This window comes from Lethenteron reissneri, chromosome 9 (genome assembly GCF_015708825.2).
Source record: "Lethenteron reissneri isolate LAM-NWPU_2019-01 chromosome 9, ASM1570882v1, whole genome shotgun sequence".
Lineage (NCBI taxonomy): Eukaryota > Metazoa > Chordata > Hyperoartia > Petromyzontiformes > Petromyzontidae > Lethenteron > Lethenteron reissneri.
This window is the reverse complement of record NC_083787.1, coordinates 13,115,545-13,140,862: the sequence shown is the minus strand read 5'-3', so window position 1 is coordinate 13,140,862 and position 25,318 is coordinate 13,115,545. Positions and strand designations below refer to the sequence as shown.

Here is a 25,318-nt window from a genome sequence, read left to right as displayed (position 1 = left end):
TGGTGGAGGTGAGGTTTAACGATCTGTCCGACACCATCACTCACAGTTGTGACGATCCATCCCCCTCCGCGGTTCGACCGCCACGATTGCACCCGAGGATCTCGCCGGTGCTCTGGCTGAGTGGAGCGACCCGCGTGGACTCCGCCGCCGCCGCAGCAGCAGCAGCAGCAGCAGCAGCAGCAGCAGCAGCAGCAGCAGCAGCAGCAGCAGCAGCAGCAGCAGCAGCAGCAGCAGCAGCAGCAGCAGCAGCAGCAGCAGCAGCAGCAGCAGCAGCAGCAGCAGCAGCAGCAGCAGCAGCAGCAGCAGCAGCAGCAGCAGCAGCAGCAGCAGCAGCAGCAGCAGCAGCAGCAGCAGCAGCAGCAGCAGCAGCAGCAGCAGCAGCAGCAGCAGCAGCAGCAGCAGCAGCAGCAGCAGCAGCAGCAGCAGCAGCAGCAGCAGCAGCAGCAGCAGCAGCAGCAGCAGCAGCAGCAGCAGCAGCAGCAGCAGCAGCAGCAGCAGCAGCAGCAGCAGCAGCAGCAGCAGCAGCAGCAGCAGCAGCAGCAGCAGCAGCAGCAGCAGCAGCGCGCCGTGCGGGGCGCGCACCGCAGAGTGACCCGCGCACGATTCGTGGCGACGTCGATTGCCATCGATCCTCATCCACTCACGGCGACAGCCCCCACCAGGGCGGACCCCGACTCTCCGCTACGAGTGGCGAGTCTGTGGGGTCATCCTGAGGGGGGGTATGTGCCCCCTAATAAATAGCATTTCGCCCCTTACCACCCCCCCTCCACACACACACACACGGTGTGCCCCCTATGAAAGCACACCTCCTCGGGGTGAATGGAGAGGCACTCCAGTTCAAGTGGAAGAGGTCACCGCGGACAATCCCGATGATGCGCGCCGAGCGAACCCAGGGGGAGTCTTGGCGGCGCCTCGCGGAGTGACCGACACGAGCCCCACGTGAGTCGAGGCGGACAGGCTTTATTATAAAGTGCTGGAGAGAGAGAGGGGGAGGGAGACTCCGAAGGCGCGCCCCGACCACGGAGTCGCGGTGCCCTCTCATTCACGAGAGACGCAGAGAGCGACATTGGGGAGAGAGAGAGGGGAGGGGAGGGGGAGAGAGGGGGGAGGGGGAGAGAGGGGAAGGGGAGAGAGAGGGGGAGAGGGGAGGGGGAGAGAGAGGGGAGGGGGAGAGAGAGGGGAGGGGGAGAGAGGGGAGGGGGAGAGAGAGGGGAGGGGGTGAGAGGAGAGGGGGAGAGAGACAGAGGCAGGGAGAGGCAACACAATTCAAGATGTCAAACGCAAGCGCCGCGTGCACCGCGCGTGGTGTCGCTATTGCTGCTGCTGTTTTTACTATCGAGTGTGCAGGCGGTGCAACTGCGCAGGATGAGCAAAGGTGCCAGGTTACAAAAGGGGGGAGGCAGGGGGCCCTCGCCCCCCCCCCACCCCTGCTTGCCCCAGGGTCCGTGCCGACACACGCGAGGCCACTCACGTCGCGTGACGCGTGAAGCCTGCGCCGTGGGGGGGGGGGGGGTCGCGCTCCCCCCTCTGGGCCTCGCCCGCCCTGACTCGGCGCGGGCGAGGCAGCGGGACCGACCAAGAGGGGGCGATGCTGCGAGTCAGAGTAACAGCCACGGCAGCCATCAATTAGCATCACCACCACCCACCTCCCCCTCACCACCACCTCAACCTCCACGCCGATCGGTTACGGAGCGCGGGGATGCGCAGGAGCGAGGGAAGGGGGCAGACCCCCCCCCTGCACCGTTGCCTGCTCCCCCTCCCTAACCGCGCTCCCTCCTCCTCCGCCCTGTCCGTCTGTGCTTGGCGACGGGGGGAGGTAGTGAAGAGAAAGAGGAGAGGAGCGAAAGAGAGTGACAGTGAGAGAGAGAGGAGGAGGGACGGGAGCTCGAGAAGAGAGCGGGAGGAGAGGGAGGGAAGAGTGGAGAGGATGGGGAGAGATGCCACGCGGGAGAGGGGGAAGAGAAGAGGGGGGAGATAAACAATCGTGGACAGCAGAGCGAGACGAGGGAGAGGACAGAAACGAGATTGGAGAAGCAGGGGACGAGGTTAGGGAGAGAGAGAAGCGAGAGGAGGGCAGTGGCGTAGCTCCGGGTGTGCAGGCGGTGGAACTGCGCCGAAGGGGGCCAGGCGCCGGGACACGAAGAGAGGGGGGTATGGGGGTTGGGTGGGGAGTGGTATGGGGGATGGGTGGGGGGTATGGGGAGTGGTATGGGGGGTGGGGGGGTATGGGGTTTGGGTGGGGGGTGGTACGGAGGATGGGGGGGTATGGGGGTGGGGTATGGGGATTGGGTGGGGGGTATGGGGGTGGGGGGGTATTGGGGGTGGGGGGTATTGCCCGCGCCAGGGTCCGTGCAGCCATCGAACTGGAGCAGGGTGGGGGAGAGGCGTGAGAGAGAATGTGAGAGCGATGAAGTGACAGGGGAGAGAGGGAATTAGTGAGAGTAGAGAGAGGAGGAAGCGTGGAGGCAGATGGAGAGTAACGGGGATGCGGTGTAGAAAAGAGAGAGAGAGAGGAGAGAGTGAAGGGAGAGAATGGGAGTAGAGAGAGCGTAGAGAGAGAGAGAGAACAGAGGGGGGTAAGAAACGGGAACGAGAGAGGGGAGAGAGCGCAGCGGATGTGGCGGTGCGCCCGAAAGCGTGCACGGGGTCATGCATAGATAGATACGTGGGGGCCGTGCACCGCGGTCAGGCTGTCGCGTCGCAATAACACAGAGCGAGAGAGAGATAGACAGACAGAGAAACACAGAGAGAGACAGACAGAGACATATAGACAGACGGAGAGATACACAGAGAGAGAGAGACACAGGGAGAGAGGAAGGGAGAGAAACCCGCGCTGTACAAACAGTAAATGTCGCGCGCGTTGTCTTCATGCACTCGGCCAGCGTCTCGTCGTGGACGCTACGCGGCGACCGCGTCCCGCGGCGAGCGACGGCGAGACTCTGGTTCCCTCTCCGCCGGTGGGGGGGGGCGTAGTGGGGTTGATGGGGGGGAGTCATGTTGACACTGAGCGCACTTAGAGGCGTCACAGACACGCGGCGCATCTGCAGTGATTGTTGTTGTTTTCGTTTGGCTGATGGCTGAATTAATTCGCCGCCGTTGCGCGCCGTGGGTGGAGCGGGGCGCGAGTCGCCGCAGAGGCGAGGGGCATCTCACGAGCTGCCCCCCACCCCCTTCCACCTCCACCCCACTCCCCCCCCTGGACTAAAGATAACGCAGAGGTCGCATGCGGCTGCCGCCACGTGGCCCGCTCGGCTCCTCCTCTCCTGCCGCGTGCCGTGAGCTCTCGGCACGCCACGCCAATGTCCCCCCCCCGCTACCCTCCAGGGATCACCATCATCATCATCATCGCCATCATCGTCATCGTCGTTATGTACAGAAGAGCGTCGCCCGCACGGGGCGATGCGTTGTCTAACTCTTGTTGTTGTTGTTGTTGTTGTTGTTGTTGTTGTTGTTGTTGTTGTTGTTTGGGTCGCTACGGAACGAGACGAACAAACGGGAGGGGCGAGGGGGGAAGGGGTGAGATAGAAAATGGATGTTTAAAACAGTGTGCGTATTCGTCGCCTGGAGGGTTTCTTTTGGCGCTACGCGTCCACGCCGCCGTCGCCGATGTGTTTTTTTCCTTTTCTCAATGCCGCAATATAAATAGAAGACGTCTTGCGTAACCACACAACCCTGACGAAGAGAGTCTCACGCTCCGTGGAAGACCGCGCCGTGGGCTGCCGCAGCATTGTTCGCGATGTCCCCGACGCTCCGTGCGGCGCGCCCCCGTGCCCACTCGCCAGCCGGCCGAGTGGGGGAGGAGGGGGCAGCGACACGGGCAGCAGCGGTGACTCTTGAGGTCGTTCGGTGCCGCCTGGTGAGGGTGGCTTTTTGTGGTGGCCATGGTGCTAGTGGTGCTGCTGCTGGTGCTGCTGCTGCTGGTGGTGCTGGTAGTGCTGCTGGTGCTGGTGCTGCTGGTGCTGGTGGTGGTGTGTGGTGGTGGTGCTGCTGGTGCTGGTGGTGCTGCTGGTGGTGGTGCTGCTGGTACTGCTGGTGGTGCTGCTGGTGCTGGTTGTGCTGCTGATGCTGGTGGTGGTGCTGGTGGTGGTGCTGCTGGTGCTGGTGGTGGTGCTGTGCTGCTGGTGCTGCTGCTGCTGGTGCTGCTGGTGCTGCTGGTGGTGGTGCTGCTGGTGCTGCTGCTGGTGCTGCTGGTGCTGGTTGTGCTGCTGCTGATGCTGGTGGTGGTGCTGGTGGTGCTGCTGCTGGTGCTGGTGGTGGTGCTGCTGCTGCTGGTGGTGCTGGTGGTGCTGCTGGTGCTGGTGGTGCTGCTGGTGGTACTGCTGGTGGTGGTGGGGAACGCGGGGCCTGCGTCAGGGGTCCCCGCGTTGATCCTTTCATGACCCAAGCGGCGTCCCGACCGCAGCCTCAACAATCCGCGTCCTTTCTGCGAGCAGGGGACACGGCAGCGGCGCGTTACACGCCGAGCATTTACATGGGAGTAAGGGGGGGGGGAGTAGGGGGGGGTGGAGTGGGGGGGTGGAGTGGGGGGGACACGCAAGGGGGGTGAGGGGCGGCGGGGCTGGAGGGGTGGGGACGAGGCGCTCGACATCTCTAGACTATACTTTCAGGGATCATTTCTATAGTTTCCAACTTACGAAATGGGCTCTAAAGTGTCTGGACATCTCTAACGCGCGACAGCTCCATTACAAAGTCGATCACAGCGAAGACGTCACCACGATTATAACCAACGCTTCGCCGGCGTCATGCGCGTTGCGCTACGAGGCGTTGTGTCCCCCCCCCCCCCCCCTTGACAAAGGTGGAGCGCGCAGAAGATGGTCACGGAGGGGAATTGGGGGGTTGGGGGGGGGTCCCCCTCGCCTCGCTCCACTTTAGCCTCTCGTGGTGCAGCCGGCCGCTCGGCTCGGATCGTCGGGCAATCCCCCCCCACCCCACGCGTGGCACGCACACACCCAACACGATCACACACGCACATACCACACACACACATACCACACACACACATACCACACACACACATACCACACACACATACCACACACACACCCAACACGATCACACACGCACATACCACACACACACATACCACACACACACATACCACACACACACCCAACACGATCACACACACATACCACACACACACATAGCACACACACACATACCACACACACATACCACACACACACCCAACACGATCACACACGCACATACCACACACGCACATACCACACACACACATACCACACACACATACCACACACACACCCAACACCATCACACACGCACATACCACACACACACATACCACACACACACATACCACACACACACATACCACACACACACCCAACACGATAACACACGCACATACCACACACACATACCACACACACACTCGCAGGCTGTCACACACACAACATGATCACTCACGCACATACCACACACGCACATACCACACACACACATACCACACACACACATACCACACACACACCCAACACGATCACACACGCACATACCACACACACATACCACACACACACACCCAACACGATCACACACGCACATACCACACACACGCACATACAATTCGCACACACACTCGCAGGCTGGCACACACACACACCCAACACGATTACACACGCACATACCACAAACACACCCACATGCCACACTCACACACACTCGCAGGCTGGCACACACACACACCCAACACGATCACACACACTCGCAGGCTGGCACACACACACACCCAACACGATCACACACACACACATACCACACACACACCCAACACGATCACACACACACACACACCCAACACGATCACACACACACACACTCGCAGGCTGGCACACACACACCCAACACGATCACACACACACACATACCACACACACACACATACCACACACACACTCGCATAAGGACAAAGATCCCCCGTAAAGCCTTAAGTAGTCTTTTGGGGCAAATTCCGTTCGCGAGCACTCGCTTAGCACCGGCACGGCACACGAGGGGGTAGGCGGCCAGCCCCACGCCCGGCCGTCTTTGTCTCCCCCCAGTGGCGATGTTTACGGCACATCCCACCGGGTGCTCATTCGAGGCTGCATCGTCACTGGCGCTGGCCGTGAGCCGAACTCGCATCGGCGGGTACATGTCACGGTGCGCTCACCGCCACCCCACCGCTCCACACACACACACGCACGCGCTTGCAGTACACTCACTAGTACATAGGCTTACACTCACGCAAAGACAAATATCCCCCGTATAGCCTTGGCAGACTGTTGGGGCAAGTGTTGTTAGCGAGCACCTATGAAGGCCGGCACGGAAAACGCACACACATCCGCAAAAACACACGCACACACCCCGCACAAAGCCCCACACTCACCCGCACAAACACACACACAAAACAAACACACACATACAAAACAAACACACACACAAATAAAAAGATCCCCCGTATAGCCTTAACAAACTGTTGGGGCAAGTGTTTTGAGCAAGCACCTATGAATGCCCGCACGGCACACGAGGGGGTGATGTGGCCATATCTACGCCCGGCCGCCTTTGTCTTCCCAATAGCGATGTTCACACACCGCACTACGTACTCATTTGAGACTGAGTCGACCTAGGGGGGGCAGGACCGGTTAAGATAATCGTCACTGGTTTTGGCTGGGAATCAAACTCGGATCGCCAGGTTCGTAGTGCGGCGCGCTAACCTCGCACAAACACCCAACAACAACAACATTCGCCACTAAGTGGCGGTGACGTCACCGCGACGCTTGTGCCAGGCCATGTGCACCTTGAGGCCACGTGAAGTTTAGAACGCCCGCTGGCAGGAGGTCACGGGGCAGACCCGGGTGCCACGGGTCAACTGAGATGACTGGCTGATGCACTACCTGTGCCCCCTACTGTGCCAACTTGCTGTGCTTTAGCCACCCGGTGCTCCGCTCGTTGTTGTGAACGTCGCTCCTCCGCCCTCCGTTGTTGTTGGAGGGCGACTGCCTCCAACTGCCCAGTAACGTCCTTCACGAGCCTCCTCCACAGAGGCCGATCTTGACACCGCTGGTACCAGTCATCGGCAAGTCCACTCAGCTCCACGTCCTCCTGTACCACATCACTCCATCTCTTCTCCAGCCCGTGCCGCGCCCGTTTAGTCCCCTCTATATGCCAAACAGAAGCTGCTTGGGCATGCGGTGGCTGGGCATCCGGGCTACATGACCCAGCCAACGCAGCCTCTCCTGCAGGAGGAGCTCACCGATGGGACTTTGCCCAGATCTTTCAAGGATTTGTGAGCTCCTCACACAATCCAGCCTGGTTAAACCCAGGATGGATCTTAGGCAGGCCCGCCTAAATGTTTCTAACCGGCGAAGATGCTCCATTAGGGGGTCCAAACACCCAAACACACAAACACAAAACACCCAAACACACAAACTCAACCTGCCCCCCGGGGTCGCCTCTACATCCATGAAATTAGCATCGTCCTGGTGACCAAAGCAGTGCCCTCTGTGGATTCACGTCTCCTCTAGAACGCCACGTGTGAGTGCGCGTGCGCGCGTGTGTACTGTATGTATGTGTGCGTGTGTGCTTATGTTATGCATGCGTGAGTGTGCGTGTGTGATTATGTTATGCGTGCGTGTGTGTGCGTGTGTGCTTATGTTATAAGTGCGTGTGTGTGCGTGTGTGCTTATATTATGCGTGCGTGTGTGTGCGTGTGCGTGTGTGTGCGCGTGTGTACGTTTGTGCGTGTGCGTGTGTGTGCGTGTGTGTGCGTTCGTGTGCGGCGGGGTGATTGTGTGCCCGGCCCCCCGAGTTCAACTCCCGCTCACAGCCGGAAACGGTGACTCAGTCTCAAATGAGTACCTGGTGCGGTGTGTAAACATCACTGCTCGGGAGACAAAGGCGGTCGGGTGTGGTGCTAGTCACCTACCTCCACGCGTACCGTTCCGGCCTTCGTAGGTGCTCGCTAACAGCACTTGCTCCAACAGCCTGTAAAGGCTACACGGGGGGTCTGTCTCTGTATATCTCTGCACATGTGCCTATGTGTGTGTGTATGGTGTGTCCGTGTGTGTGTGTGGTGTGTCCGTGTGTGTGTGTGTCCGTGTGTGTGTCCCTATGTGTGTGTGTGGTGTGTCCGTGTGTGTGTGGTGTGTCCGTGTGTGTGTGGTGTGTCCGTGTGTGTGTGGTGTGTCCGTGTGTGTGTGTGCGTGCGTGCGAGTGTTGGAGCGGTGGCGCAGCCGTTGTCGCACTGCGTTACGATCCTGGCAACCCGAGTATCCCGGTCACGGCGCCAATGTGAACGGGTCTTGGGCCTCCCTTAGGTCGACCTGGCCTTAAGTGAGTACTCGGTGCGGTGTCTAAAGCATCGGCACCGGGAGACAAAGGCGGCCGGGCGTGGTGCTGACCACCCCAGCCCCATCGGTGCTCGCTACGGCCGGCGGCGTGGCCGCGAGGCAGGGTTCTCCCCCCGGCCCTGTTCCTCGAGGCCCTCCGCGTCCTGCCATCGCGAAGAACGACCACGACGATGTGACTGGGATTGGGCAAAGACAACCCCAAACTACTCAACTGGGTTCACACAGAGCAGCAGCAGCAGCAACGTTATCCGCTGTTGCCTTCACTTGGCAGGACCCTCCCTAAGAAGAGTCTTGAGACTCAATGATGCTTTCCTGGGTAAACCGTGTAGGCGGAAACGTGAGTGTGTGTTTTTAAAGCATTTATCTCTGCTTTGTACACTTTTCAACAACAACAGTAACGATTTGCAGCCCTTTCTCTGACGAGGATTGTTTGACCATACTTCACCCCGCTGGGCAGCGCGGGTTGGTGAAGGGAGCAAAGCGGCCAGGACCGGTTCACATTCTGCTCGCCGTGAGCGGTGGTCGAACTCACGTGGCCAGTTTCCCGCCGCGGTGCGCTCACCACTGCGCCACCGCTCGCCCACGTGTGTGCCTCTGTGTGAACGTGCATCGGTGCGGGCAGGGAGCGGTGGCGTAGTGGTTAGCGCGCTGCGGTAGAAATCACGCCATCCGAGTTCGATCCCGTTCACGGCCAACACCAGTGACGATTATCGATACTGGGCCTCCCCTAGGTTGATTCAGCCTCAAATTAGTACATGGTGCGGTGTGTTAACATCGCAACTCGGGGAGACAAAGGCGGCCGAGCGTGGTGCTGGCCACCCACCCACCCTCTCGTGTGCCGTTCCGGTCCTCGTAGCTGCTCGCTAACAGCACTTGCCCCAACAGTCTGTTCAGGCTACACGGGGGATCTTTGGCTTTCTTTTGATCTGCGCGAACGCCTGCCACCCCTACCGAGTCTCTTCACACCCCCCCCCCCCCCACGCCCCCCACGTTAGATACGACGAGCGCATTCACAGCGTCCACAACGTATCGCGTCAAACTTCCACAACCTGAGTCCTGATTCGGGTCTCCTTAGTTCTCGCCCGGCTAAACACAATCAACTTCCACAATAACAACAACAACTACAACTGCAACAACAACAACGGCCCAAGTCTCTGGACGAGAGGGATGACGGGGAAGCAGCCAGGCTGTGAAGAAGGGAAGAAGGGAAGCCCGCGAGGCCGACACGGGGCGAGGCTGCGCAGCGGCAAGGATGCAGCGGGTGACTGCCGATGTTCAGCGGAGGGGAGGAGACGGAGCGATCGTCCAGCGAGAGAAGAGCAGAGCGAGACGGCCGAGGGAGGGAGGCGCAGGTGACGCGGCGGGTGTCTCGTGCGAGGGGATACTGCGGGCTGGAGGCTCGGCGTGGTCACGGCGTGGTCACGGCGCCCGGTGGTGCCGGGTTGGCTGGGACTGGCCGAGCGGGGTCGGGGTCAGGAGCGCGCTCAGTGCGCGGCTGCCACAGGCAGTCTTCCTTCCTCACCACCCCCTTCACCCACCCACCTTCTACTGCCGAAGATGCCCCCCCTCCTGTGCTGTGGCCACACGCGAGGTCGCGACCCTCTCGTTCCGTTACCCCCCCTCCCAACCGCCATCTCTCTGCTCGCTCTGCCTCGTGAACGACCCCGGGAGCGCGCGTCGCGTCTGGGTTGTTTGTTCGCCCGGGGTGAGCTTTGACCCCGCGCTCGGGGAAAACTGCCCAATTAAGCCGCAGTGGACAAGCAACGAGGAGACACGGCCAGGGCAGGAGACACGGCGGAGACACAGAGGCACAGCGCACAGATGGCAGCGACGCGGAGACAAGACTGCGGAGTAGGGGGACACCGACGAGGCATTTAAGAGTCGCCAGAGACACGAGACACAGAGACACGAGACACAGAGACACGAGACACAGAGACACAGAGACACGAGACACAGAGACACGAGACACAGATACACGAGGACACAGAGGCACAGAGACACGAGACACAGAGACACGAGACACAGAGACACGAGACACAGAGACACAGAGACACATAGACACGAGACACAGAGACACAGAGACACGGGACACAGAGACACAGAGACACAGAGACACAGAGACACAGAGACACAGAGACACGAGACACAGAGACACGAGACACAGAGACACAGAGACACGGGACACAGAGACACAGAGACACGAGACACAGAGACACAGAGACACAGAGACACGGGGCACAGAGACACGAGACACATAGACACGAGACACAGAGACACGAGACACAGAGGGCCGGAGGAGACGCGGAGCAGGGGTCGACTGCGTGGTGGTGGTGCTGGTTGGTCCCGCCGTGTGGCAGCCGCTGTGCAGGGGGTGGGGGGGGGGGGTGAAGGGACCTCCACGGACCTCGACGCACTCCGAAACTTGTTCATGTATTTATTATGTATTTGTGTATTTGTGTATGTGTGTATTTGTGTATGTGTGTATTTGTGTATGTGTGTGATTGTGTATTACTGTGTATGCATTTGTGTATGTGTGTATTAATGGGTCTACGTAGTTGGGTATTTATGTGTTTGTGCGTTTGTGTATGTGTCTCTTTGTGTATTTGTGTATTTGTGTCTGTGTATCTGTGTATTTATGTGTTTGTGTGTTTGTTTATTTATGTGTATGTGTGTTTGTGTATCTGTGTATTTGTGTGTTTGTGTATGTTGTATGTGTGTTTGTGTATCTGTGTATTTATGTGTCTGTGTGTTTGTGTATCTGTGTATTTATGTGTCTGTGTTGTGTATCTGTGTATTTACCTGCTACGCCGCTTCGCCAATGAGGCGCTCGGCGTGCACGCGGCCCCTTCAGGCGGGGCCCCGGGCCGGGCCGCGCGCGTTTAACCTTGGACGGCGGCCGGTGTCCAGTTACCACCCCCCCCCCCCCCCGTTTTGTTGGAGGCTGTAGGGCGCGGAGGGGGCGGTGTCGTTTTTAAAAGCGGAACTGAAACTCAAATCACGGCTCTCGGTGTTCGCGGCCCGTGCTAATTGGCGTTAAAGGGGATGAAAGATGGGGTGGGGTGTGGGCGTCCATCCTGCCCCCATAGCGGGGTTCCCGCGTGCGTGCAAGGGGAGAAGTTAGCACGACAACAACTTCTGACACGGGATGTCCCCGCGGTGCCGTCTGTTGTTCACGATGGTGCTTCGTCTCTGCAGAGCCCCCCCCCCCAACCCCCCAAAATAAATACAACGGGAAACAGACGTGGGGAGAGAAAGAAGAGTCCAGGCCCGCCACGTTCACGCGTGGCGGGCCGAACCCTACGGACGCGGGGTCAGAGTTCGAGCCCGTGCCGCGGTCAGGGACCCCCCCCACCCACCCCGAGAAAAGAGGTTGGGGCTGGAAGAGACCCCGCATCACTGCCCCCTGGAGCCCCCGGTTCCTCCTGCCCCCCCTCCGTGTCTCAAACGCGTTACAGCAGCAGAAATCGCGGCGGCAGCGACCACGGTGACACGAAGCTGATGAGCGCCCTTACTGAGGAGAGAGGAGCTCGCCTCTGCCAGGAGGAGGCTCGTTCCTCTCGGCTCCCCGAGCCGCGCCCCGCACTCCCAGAGAGAGAGACCACTGAGGAAGAGCCGCAGAGGAAGAGCCACAGAGGAAGAGCCACAGAGGAAGAGCCACAGAGGAAGAGCCGCAGAGGAAGAGCCGCAGAGGAAGAGCCGCAGAGGAAGAGCCACAGAGGAAGAGCCACAGAGGAAGAGCCGCAGAGGAAGAGCCGCAGAGGAAGAGCCACAGAGGAAGAGCCACAGAGGAAGAGCCACAGAGGAAGAGCCGCAGAGGAAGAGCCACAGAGGAAGAGCCACAGGGAAGCCACAGAGGAAGAGCCGCAGAGGAAGAGCCGCAGAGGAAGAGCGGCAGAGGAAGAGCCACAGAGGAAGAGCCAGAGGAAGAGCCGCAGAGGAAGAGCCGCAGAGGAAGCCACAGAGGAAAAGCCACAGAGGAAGAGCCACAGAGGAAGAGCCGCAGAGGAAGAGCCGCAGAGGAAGAGCCGCAGAGGAAGAGCCACAGAGGAAGAGCCGCAGAGGAAGAGCCACAGAGGAAGAGCCACAGAGGAAGAGCCGCAGAGGAAGAGCCGCAGAGGAAGAGCCGCAGAGGAAGAGCCACAGAGGAAGAGCCGCAGAGGAAGAGCCGCAGAGGAAGAGCCGCAGAGGAAGAGCCGCAGAGGAAGAGCCGCAGAGGAAGAGCCGCAGAGGAAGAGCCACAGAGGAAGAGCCACAAAGGAAGAGCCGCAGAGGAAGAGCCGCAGAGGAAGAGCCGCAGAGGAAGAGCCGCAGAGGAAGAGCCGCAGAGGAAGAGCCGCAGAGGAAGAGCCGCAGAGGAAGAGCCGCAGAGGAAGAGCCACAGAGGAAGAGCCGCAGAGGAAGAGCCGCAGAGGAAGAGCCGCAGAGGAAGAGCCACAGAGGAAGAGCCACAGAGGAAGAGCCGCAGAGGAAGAGCCGCAGAGGAAGAGCCGCAGAGGAAGAGCCGCAGAGGAAGAGCCACAGAGGAAGAGCCACAGAGGAAGAGCCGCAGAGGAAGAGCCGCAGAGGAAGAGCCGCAGAGGAAGAGCCACAGAGGAAGAGCCACAGAGGAAGAGCCGTAGAGGAAGAGCCGCAGAGGAAGAGCCGCAGAGGAAGAGCCGCAGAGGAAGAGCCGTAGAGGAAGAGCGGCAGAGGAAGAGCCGCAGAGGAAGGGAAGAGCGCAGAGGAAGAGCCGCAGAGGAAGAGCCGCAGAGGAAGAGCCGCAGAGGAAGAGCCGCAGAGGAAGAGCCGCAGAGGAAGAGCCGCAGAGGAAGAGCCGCGGAGGAAGAGCCGCAGAGGAAGAGCCACAGAGGAAGAGCCACAGAGGAAGAGCCGTGTGCTCACGCAGGGAGCCGAGCACGCGGTGACGGCGCGCGCCGTGCACTGGTGATGATCACCGTAACGATCACTGATGATGATGGTGTTGATGATGATTCATGATGATGATGATGTTGTTGTCTGCAGGCAAAGAGGCAGCGGCGTCACACCTCGCCTCGAGTTTTTCCGTGGCAGCTCAACCCTGGACGGTGCCCGCAGGGTCCCCCAAACATCACGGCGGAGTCCAGCACGGGGGGATCTCAACCACTCAGGGCGGACAACCTCTGGCCATCCGCCCAGTGGTCACCTCGCCGTGTGGCTGAGCGACCGCGCACGGCGTCCGACACGAGTTCTCCCGTGATTGACAGCCGCCCCCCCCCCCCTATTGAGCGGTGGCGACAGCCAGGAGGGTGTCACCAGCGCCGCACGCCGCGAGCACGTGGGGCGACTCGCGTCTCCGTGTGGCCTCCACACGGAGACGCGCTTCTTTCTTTATCACGGCTCTTTTGAGCGACCGCTTTGGCGCCGTCGAATCGTCGATGCGAGTCGATGGGAAGGCGACGCAGTCGATGGGTCTCGCTAAACAGCAGTAAATGTGAAAGGCGTCGTAACTCGCCCCTTAATGGCCCGTGGAAAAGCAGCAACAGAGGAGCGGCGACTTACGATTCAGCCGATCTCCGCTCCACACACCCACACACACCCACCCACACACACACACACACACCCACCCACACCCCCCCCCACACACACCCCACACACACCCACCCACACACCCACACCCACCCACACACCCCCCCACACACACACACACCCACACACACCCACACAAACACACACACCCACACACACCCACACACACCCACACAAACACCCACACACACACCAACACAAACCCACCCACACCCACCCACACACACCCACACACACACCCACACACCCCCACACACACCCACACACACATACCCACAGACACACAACGACAAAGATCCCCCGTATAGCCTTAACAGACTGGGGCAAGTGCTACTAGCGAGCACTTATGGCCAACACCACACCCGGCCGCCTTTGTCTCCCTAGCGGCGATGTTTACACACCGCACCAGGTACTCATTTGAGGCTGAGTCGACCTAGGGGAGGCCCAGGACCGGTTCAGATAATCGCCACTGGTGTTGGCCGTGAGCGGGAATCGAACCCGGGTCGCCAGGTTTGTAGCGCAGTGCGCTAATCGCTGCACCACCGCTCCCCGGAAGCCGCTCTGCCGTGGCTCTCTCCGCCTCACTCGTGACCATGTGGTGCTGTGTGAGAGTCACGTGTGTCACTGTGTGTGTCACTGTGTGAGTCACTATGTGGGTCACTGGGTGTGTCACTGTGTGTGTCACGTTGTGTGTCACGGTGTGTCTCTGTGTGAGTCACACTGTGTGTGTCACTGTGTGTGTCACTGTGTGAGTCACTGTGTGTGTCACGTTGTGTGTCACGGTGTGTCTCTGTGTGAGTCACACTGTGTGTGTCACTGTGTGTGTATGTCACTGTGTGTGTGTGTCACTGTGTGTGTGTCTTTGTGTGCGTCACTGTGTGTGTCATTGTGTGTCTCACTGTGTGTCACTGTGTGTGTGTCACTGGGTGTGTCACGGTGTGTCACGATGTGTCACGGTATGTCACTGTGTGTGTCACTGTGTGTGTGTCACTGTGTGTGTCATTGTGTGTGTGTCACTGTGAGTGTCTCTGTGAGTGTATATGTGTATGTCTCTGTGTGTGTCACTGTGTGTGTCACTGCGTGTGTGTCACTGTGTGTGTGTCACTGTGTCACTGTGTGTGTGTCACGGTGTGTCACTGTGTGTGTGTCACGGTGTGCCACTGTGTGTGTGTCACTGTGTGTGTCACTGTGTGTGTCACTGCGTGTGTCACTGTGTGTCACGTTGTGTGTCACTGTGTGTGTCACGGTGTGTGTCACTGTGTGTGTCACGGTGTGTCACTGTGTGTGTGTCACTGTGTGTGTCACTGTGTGTGTCACGGTGTGTGTCACTGTGTGTGTCAGGGTGTGTCACTGTGTGTGTCACTGTGTGTGTCACTGTGTGTGTCACGGTGTGTGTCACTGTGTGTGTCACGGTGTGTGTCAGGGTGTCACGCTGTACTACTCAATGTGCGCCCTCCGCGTGGGGTCCCCGTGTGCGTAATACGCGCGGTTTCGTCGCCACCATCCTCATCGCCACCATCCTCATCGTCACCATCGTTGCCACCGTCAGTCCCGCGCGCCAGGTGAAGCCGTGACGCGTGAGCGAAGGGGCGATGTTTTCCCATCGAGCACGGGTCACGGGTCACTTAGCAGGGGTCACGGGTCACAGAGCACGGGTCACGGGTCATGGGTCACGGGTCACGGAGCCTCCTCTCGCACTTTGGTTCTGGATCGCGGCCCCGCGCCCCCCACCACGCGCCGCTTGTCCAGACGCGCGACGAGACAGGGGATGGCAGCGTAGCGCCCAGACGGCGGCGGCGGCGGTGGCAACGCAGTTGATTGTGGCGATGCGGATGATGATGATCATGATCATCGTGATTATGATGCTGCCGCTGATGGTGGTGATGTGGTTGTTGTTGATGATGATGCGCTTGCTGCTGCTGCGGATGATGATGATGTTGACAACTGGCCATAGAGGTCCCAGTCGTCCCGGCCTTCAGACCCCTCCGCACGGCCCGGAGCGAGAGGCACGCGGAGGCGATCGCGCGAGCGCCGCGAGTCGCAGCAGAGGGGGAGAGGCGACGGGAGGATGGGGCCGGCGCGCGGCGGAGACTCACAGGAAAAACTCGGGCGAGGAAGGGCTGCCGCTGCTGTGGGAGCCAGCGTCCCTGAAATAACCACCTCCTCCACTTCCTCCACCACCACCACCTCCTCCACCCGCGCCGCCTCCCACGACGAGTCGCTCGTACTTGTCTTTGTAGGCGTCGCGCTCGCGCGCGAGCCGCGCCAGCTCCTGCTTCAGGGACTCCACCTGGCGCAGCAGCTCTGTCTTCTCGTGCTCCAGCAGGTGCCTCTGCTGCACGCGCTTGTAGCGGCACGACTGCGCGTAGCCGCGGTTCTTGAGCGTGCGCCGCTTCTGCTTGAGGCGGATCACCTCCTCCTTGCTGAAGCCGCGCAGCTGCCGGTTGAGGTCCCGCACCGACATGGACACCAGCTGGTCCTCGGAGAAGCGCTCGTCCACGCGTGCCCCGTGCTGCTGCTGGCCCGACGTCCCGCCGTGGTCGTGGTGGCCGTGGTGGTTGTGGTGGTGGTGGTGGTTGTGGCCGTGGTGGTTGTGGTGGCTCGCGACCGCCGGCTGTCCACCCTCGTGGCTCGAGGTCTCTCCCTGCAGCTCCTCCCGGCCGCTGGTGCCCAGCCCCGCGAACTGCGGCACGGGCGCGCGGTAGCAATCGAAGCCCTGCGCGGCGTGGGCGCAGCCGATGAGGGCCTCGACCGCGTCCTCCGGAGTCAGGTTCAGTGCCTCTGGGTTTAGGTGCTGCTGCTGCTGTTGCTGCTGCTGCTGCTGGGGTTGGTGCGCGTGCTGCTGCTGCTGTGGATGCTGCGGCTGCTGCTGCTGCGGCTGCGGCTGTTGGTAGTGGGACATCCAGTACAAGTCCTCGAGGCTGGGGCGCGGCGCCCCGGGGCTGTGCGCGCTGAAGGTGGGGGAGGGCGGCACGGAACTGCAGGGGGTGCTCATGGGAGACGACGACAGGGAGCCCTCGAGGCGGCCGCACGCGCGGCTCAGGCTCAGCTCCAGCGGCTCCTTCTTCACTTCTAGTTTCATAAGGTCAAAGTCATTCACATACTCCATCACCATCGGGTTGTTGGGCAAATCGCTACTGTTGAGAGTCAGCGCCGCGGCCATGCTCACTCCGGGCGAGAATAAACGAACGCGGCGCAAAGTGTCGCTCGCAAAAAGAAGACGCGTGCCTTGCACTGACCGCGCACTCGAGCCCACGAGTATCGGCGGAGAGGGGGAGGGGGGAACTCCCTCGGGCTCCCTGCAGTGCGGGTCCTGTCCCGCCGGTCGCTCCCTGCCGGCGCCACGAGGTGCGTCCTCGGGGTGTGCGTGGTGGGGGGTGGGGGGGGTCCCCGGCTCACTCTGCCCGCCTCCTCGCCCGCGCCTCGCCGCGCGTACTGACAGCGGCGGGCTACGAGGGGACCTCCCCTGCGGCTGAGGCCGCCGTGGCCTGAGCCGTCTCGCCCAGCGCCATCGGCGTGGCCCGGCGCGGTTCGCGTGCCGCGGGCGGGGAAGGGGGAGGGGGGGCGGGGTGTGAGGGGGTCGCGCGCGCTCTCGGCCGCCAGAGATGAGCATCAAACGCGTGCGCGCTGCGCTATTTATCGTCTGCTGCGTCTCTCGCCGGCCGGGGATTCGCGCTCAGCTGTAGCCAATCGAAAGCGAGACTTCGGATCATTAGTATCCACATGGCGAGGGGAGGGGCCGCGGAGGATGGGGGAGGGTGGGGGACGGAGAGGTGGGGGGGGCATCCGCAGTCAGCCTCACACTCCGCGTGCCCGGGACGCGCGTTCACAAGCGAACCTCGCGCGCGTCTCCCGCTTGGAGCGGCGGCGGTGGCGCCCCACCCCCTCCCCCCAAAGCGTGGTTTTATTTTCGTGGTACGAGAGGGAGACAGGGAGATAGTGAGAGAGAGGCAGGGAGACAGGGAGAGAGAGCAGGAGAGAGAGAGAAAGAGAGACAGGGAGACAGTGAGAGAGAGACAGAGAGAGACAGGGAGGAGAGAGAGACAGGGAGACAGTGAGAGAGACAGAGAGAGAGAGACAGGTGAGAGAGAGAGAGACACACAGTGAGAGAGAGAGAGGGAGGGATGGATGGAGGGGTGGGGAAGAGTGCTCGCGTGGTGGTGTTCGGTGTCCGGAATGCGCTTCACCAGATGCCACCCCGGAGCGGGGGAGCTCCACCAGGGCGGGGAGCGCGGCCCGCGTCACGAGCGGCGGCGCCGCGCTCCGTCAAAACAGCAGCGCCCAGTCTTTAAATAGCGCACACACACACCCACACACACACACACACAGATACACACACACATACACACGCACACACACACCTACACAGACACGCGCGCACACAAACAGATACACACAGAGACGCGGACACACGCACACACACACCTACACAGACACGCGCGCACACAAACAAATACACACAGACGCGGACACACACACACGTACACAGACACGCGCACACACAAACAGATACACACACAGACGCGGACACACACGCACACATACGTACACAAACACACGCACACACACAGACACGCACACACACGCACACACACACGTACACAAACACGCGCACACACAGATACACACACAGACGCGGACACACGCGCACACACACAGACGCACGCGCACACACACACAGACGCACACACACACAGACGCATACACACACAGACGCACACACTCAGACGCACACACACACAGACGCGCACACACACAGACGCACACACACACAGACGCACACACACAGACGCACACACACAGACGCTGACACAGACGCGGAAACACGCGCACACACACAGACGCGCACACACACAGACGCACACACACAGACGCGCACACACAGACGCGGACACACGCGCACACACGCAGACGCGCACACACACAGACGCACACACACAGACGCACACACACAGACGCGGACACACGCGCACACCGACACACACAGATAAACAAGGTAAAGATCCCCCGGATAGTTTAACAGAGTTGACCTAGGGGAGGCCCCGGACCGGTGCAGATACTCGTCACTGGTGTTGGCCCTGAGCGCGAATCGAACTCGGGTCGCCGGGTTCGTTGCGCGGCGCGGTTACTGCTAGACAAAGATCAAAGATCCCCCGTATAGCCTTAACAGACTGTAGGGGCAAGTGCTGTTAGCGAGCACCTATGAAGGTCGGCAAGGCACACGAGGGGGTGGGTGGCCAACATCACGCCCGGCCGCCTTTGTCTCCCTAGTGGCGATGTTTACACATCGTACTCCATTTGAGGCTGAGTTGACCTAGGGGAGATCCCAGGACCGGTTTAGATAATCGTCCGTAAGCAGGAATAGAACCCGGGTCGCCAGGTTCTCAGCGCAGCGCGCTAACCGCTAGACGGACACATCGAGACATTAATACACGCGCCACACAGAGGCACACAGACACAGACAAACAAATACAGAGACATTGCACACTCGAGCATAGGCCCACGGAGACACACGCGGGCAACACTCACGCACACGTACGGACCCCCAACACCTCAAAGCGCAAACACGCAAACGAGCGCAGACAAAGGTCCCCCGTATAATCTTAATTTTGAGCTTTCTGAACAGAGTTTTGGGGCAATTGCTGTCTGTGTGCACCTATGAAGGCCGGCACGGCACACGTGGGGGTGTGTGGCAGGCACTACGCCCGACTGCCTTGTCTCTCCAGTGGCGATGTTTACACACCGCACCAGGTACTCATGTGAGGCTGAGTCGACCTAGGGGAGGTACAGGACCGGCTTCAGATAATAGTCACCGGTATTGGTTTGTTAGCGGAAATTAAACTCGAGTAGCTGCGTTCGTAGTGCAGCGCGCTCACCCCTACACCGCAGAACCTCGTGATGTTATATATACAGCGTGGTCAACAAGTCAGAACACACAGTGTTATTTAATTTATATTTGCACAGGCATTAAACGATTTAAATGTTTATTCTTTAAGTAAAATTCGTATCTATTATCGTTATTAATATCGATTGTGCTTCATACTTTCAACCGATATTTCAAATAAAAAGAAAGTTGACTAAAAACAAACGAGTTCAATGTCTTTCTGTGTACGCTCGTGAAGGCAGCTGTCACTTTTTTAAAGTCACGAATTCATTTTTAAAGGTAATCCACGGGCGCGTCGATGTGACTGGAAGTCGGTAGGAAAGTGTGTTCACAACAATGAAATAATCCTGTGTATCCTGACTTTTGGGCCACCGTGTACATAGACAAACAGAGACAAAGATCCCCCGTATAGCCTTAACAGACTGCAGGAGCAAGTGCTGTTGGCAAGCAGCACCAATGCATATGGACACCCCCAAACACAGACACACACAGACACACACACACAGACACACACATACAGATATACACACACACAAGACACACACACAGACACACACATACAGACACAGACACACACACACAGACAAACAGACACACAGACAGACACACACACAGACAGACACACACACAGACACACACACAGACACACACACCAGGACACACACAGACACACAACACACACCACAGACACCACAGACACGAGATGCTCGCGTTGGTTTTAAACTCCGACTCGACCCCCGGGCGCCGCGTCTCGCGCTCTGGATGGGAGACGACCCCGCGAGAGCGGTGGGGGCGGTGGGGGCGGTGGGGGCGGTGCGGGGTCGTGGGGCCCGGCGCTGAGCCAACGATCCGGGGACGGGAGCTCACACGGGGGCCTACCCGTGAGACCCCCACTCAAGAGGAACGTGCCCAGTAGAGTGTATGTGTGTGTATTGGTGTGTATCTGTGTGTGTGTCTGTGTGTGTGTCTGTGTGTGTATGTGTGTGTGTCTGTGTGTGTATCTGTGTGTGTCTGTCTGTGTGTGTCTGTGTGTGTGTCTGTGTGTGTGTGTCTGTGGTGTGTCTGTGTGTCTGTGTGTGTCTGTGTGTGTGTCTGTCTGTGTGTGTGTCTGGTGTGTCGTGTGTGTCTGGTGTGTGTCTGTGTGTCTGTCTGTGTGTGTCTGTGTGTGTGTCTGTGTGTCTGTGCGTGTCTGTGTGTGGTGTGTGTCTGTGTGTGTGTCTGTGTGTATGTGTGTGTGTCGTGTGTCTGTGTGGTGTCTGTGTGTGCTGTGTCTGTGTGTGTCTGTGTGTGGTCTGTGTGTGTCCTGTGTGTGCCCGGCTGGGTGCACGTTGTCGTTCACAAACACCGCAGGGCCCGGGCACGCGTGGCGCGTCCAGGGCGACCCCCTGTCCGTCAGCAGCGGGGCCGCGTCTACTCCTCTCCCCATTGCGTCCCCTCCTCCTCCTGATCGTCTCTTCTCAACGATCCCCACTCTATCCTCCGCCCCCCAATCCACACGATCCCATCCACCCTCCCCCCCTCTCACGCACCTTGCTTCTCTACAATCCCCTCATCTCTCCCCCACGCAATCTCGTGCTCGTCTCCACCACCCCCCTCCATACCGCGCCCTCCTGAAGCACCTCCTCCCCCTCCCCCCTCCCCGCCCCGCCCCCCCTCCCCCGCCCCCTCCTCCCTCATCCTCCCCCGCCCCCTCCCCTCGTCACCCGCCCCCTCCCCCCTCGTCACCCGCCCCCTCCCCCCTCGTCACCCCTCCCCCTCGTCACCCCACCCCCTCCCCCTCGTCACCCCGCCCCTCCCCCTCGTCACCCCGCCCACCGCTTCCGAGCGAGGAGCGTCACGTGCGGCAGCGCCGCGCTGATCGCCGCAACGGGAATCTCTTACACAACATCACTCACACTACTTTAACCAAACAATCACTCATCACTCCTTACACAACACTCACTCCATCACTCACTTACACCAACACTCCTCATCCCTCACTTACACAACACTCACTCATCACCACTTACACAACACTCACTCATCACTCACTTACACAACACTCACTCATCACTCACTACACAACACTCACTCATCACTCACTACACAACACTCACTCTCACTCACTTAACACTCATATAACACTCATACATCACTCACTCATCACTCATATAACACTCATACATCACTCACTCATCACTCACTTAACACTCACAAAACACTCACTCATCACTCACTCAACACTCATATAACACTCATCTCTTATACAACACTCATATAACACTCATACAACACTCATATAACACTCATACAACACTCATATAACACTTATACAACACTCATATAACACTCATACAACACTCATATAACACTCATACAACACTCATATAACACTCATACAACACTCATATAACACGTATCTCTTATACAACACTCACTCATACAACACTCATCTCTTATACATCACTCACTCATCACTCATCTCTTATACAACACTCACTCATCACTCATTTCTTATACATCACTCACTCATCACTCATCTCTTATACAACACTCACTCATACAACACTCATACAACACTCATTCATCACTCACTTAACACTCATATAACACTCACTCATCACTCACTTAACACTCACATAACATTCACTCATCACTCACTCATACAACACTCATATAACACTCATACAACACTCATCTCTTATACAACACTCATATAACACTCATATAACACTCATACAACACTCATCTCTTATACAACACTCATATAACACTCATATAACACTCATTCAACACTCATCTCTTATACAACACTCATACAACACTCATATAACACTCATACAACACTCATCTCTTATATAACACTCATCTCTTATACAAAACTCATACAACACTCACTCACACAACACTCATATAACACTCATACAACACTCATCTCTTATACAACACTCATATAACACTCATACAACACTCATCTATACAACTCATATAACACTCATACAACACTCATCTCTTATACAACACTCATATAACACTCATACAACACTCATCTCTTATACAACACTCTACAACACTCACTCATCACTCACTCACACAACACTCATATAACACTCATACAACACTCACTCATCACTCACTCATCACTCATATAACACTCACACAACACTCATATAACACTCATACAACACTCATCTCTTATACAACACTCATATAACACTCATACAACACTCATCTCTTATACAACACTCATATAACACTCATACAACACTCATCTCTATACAACACTCATATAACACTCATACAACACTCATCTCTTATACAACACTCATATAACACTCATACAACACTCATCTCTTATACAACACTCATATAACACGCATACAACACTCATCTCTTATACAACACTAATAACACTCATACAAACTCATCTCTTATACAACACTCATATAACACTTACACACACTCATCTCTTATACAACACTCATATAACACTCATACAACACTCATCTTTACACACACTCATATAACACTTATACAACACTCATCTCTTATACAACACTCATATAACACTCACTCAACACTCATATAACACATATAATACTCACTCATCACTCACTCATCACTCACTCACACAACACTCGCTCACCAACACTCACACAACACTCACTCATCACTCACACAATACTCATATAACACTCATATAACACTCAATCAACACTCAAACACACAACACTCATATCCACTCACTCATCACTCACTCATCACTCACCCATCACTCACTCACACACACTCATAACACTCACTCATCACTCACTTATCACTCACTCACACACACACTCAAATAACACTCACTCATCACTCACACAACAACACTCACACAACACTCACTCATCACTCACTCATCACTCACACTCACACAACACTCACTCACACAACACTCACTCAACACTCACTCATAACACTCACTCACACACTCACTCATACAACACTCACTCACACAACACACTCACACAACACTCATTCATCACTCATCACTCATTCACACAACACTCACTCACACAACACTCACTCACACAACACTCACTCACACAACACTCACTCATCACTCACACAACACTCACTCAACACTCACTTACACAACACTCATACAACACTCATACAGCACTCATATAACGCTCATATTACACTCACAGAACACTCACACAACACTCATATAACACTCACACAACACTCATAAAACACTCATACAACACTCATATACACTCACTCATCACTCACTCATCACTCACTCACACAACACTCGCTCACACACACTCACACAACACTCACTCATCACTCACTCACACAATACTCATATAACACTCATATAACACTCAATCAACACTCAATCACACAACACTCATATACCACTCACCATCACTCACTCATCACTCCTCATCTCACTCACACAACAAAACACTCACAACACTCACTCATCACTCACTCATCACTCACTCACACAACACTCATTCACACAACACTCACTCAACACTCACTCATATAACACTCACTCACACAACACTCACTCATCACTCACTCACACAACACTCACTCACACAACACTCACACAACACTCATTCATCACTCACTCATCACTCATTCACACAACACTCACTCACACAACACTCACTCATCACTCACTCATCACTCACACAACACTCACTCAACACTCACTTACACAACACTCATACAACACTCATACAGCACTCATATAACACTCATATAGCACTCACACAACACTCACTTACATAACACTCATATAACACTCATACAACACTCACTCACTCAACATTCATACACCACTCATATAACGCTCATATAACACTCACACAACACTCACATAACACTCACACAACACTCATACACTCACACAACACTCATAAAACACTCATACAACACTCATAACACTCACTCATCACTCACTCATCCACTCACTCACACAAACTCACTCATCACTCACTCATATAACACTCACACAACACTCACACAACACTCATATACACTCATATAACATTCACTCATCACTCACTCATCACTCATACAACACTCACTGAACACTCATATAACACTCACACAACACTCACTCAACACTCACAACAACACTCACTCACAATCATCAACACTCATTCAACACTCACTCAACACTTAAACATCACTCACACAGCAACTCACTCACACTCGCTCAACACTTACGCAACAATCAGTCAACACTCACACAACACTCACACAACACTCATTCAACACTCACTTAACACTTATGTAATAAAGGACTCGACCACTGTGTCTGTCTCCGTGTCCTTTATTTGGGTTCGGTTTCTTTTCCCTCACGGCACTCCCCTATATACTCTTCGCTCGGCAGCCCCAGGCTGCTGTCGCTCACGTAGCCCACTTCCCTCCTAGCAGACCCGCTGCTGACTCCTCGTGCAGACCCCCGCTACCCAACTCCTCCTTTGCAGACCCGCTGCTCTCTGCAGCCTCCTCGCTGCTCCTGCTGCTCCGGGGTCGGTCACCGTTGGCCGAC

At 57.2% G+C, this 25,318-nt stretch overlaps 2 protein-coding genes and 1 pseudogene across 3 annotated transcripts; 2 read left to right on the top strand and 1 right to left on the bottom strand.

The window, feature by feature from the left end:
- Positions 1–174: 174 nt before the first annotated feature.
- LOC133340376 (UPF0746 protein DDB_G0281095-like) lies at positions 175–923 on the top strand (the record flags this gene model as incomplete). Its single annotated transcript, XM_061548517.1, has 2 exons — positions 175–588; positions 828–923. Coding segments are annotated over 2 exons (510 nt in total), but the record flags the coding sequence as incomplete, so codon positions are not given.
- A 1,406-nt stretch (positions 924–2,329) lies between these two features.
- Positions 2,330–17,466, bottom strand: LOC133340275 (transcription factor Maf-like). 2 transcript variants are annotated; one of them, XR_009754859.1, is made up of 2 exons: positions 15,334–17,466; positions 2,330–4,423 (listed from the first exon to the last, which is right to left on the bottom strand). XR_009754859.1 is itself a non-coding variant. In XM_061548372.1 (2 exons), the coding sequence occupies exons 1-2, from the start codon at positions 17,056–17,058 to the stop codon at positions 4,405–4,407; spliced, it is 1,086 nt and encodes a 361-aa protein (XP_061404356.1). In that variant the 5' UTR covers positions 17,059–17,466; the 3' UTR covers positions 2,330–4,404. The 2 variants fall into 2 exon arrangements, 1 of the variants encoding a protein (XP_061404356.1); XM_061548372.1 differs by having other exon boundaries at positions 15,992–17,466.
- LOC133340505 (small nucleolar RNA U3) lies at positions 4,592–4,749 on the top strand (annotated as a pseudogene).
- Positions 17,467–25,318: the final 7,852 nt, after the last annotated feature.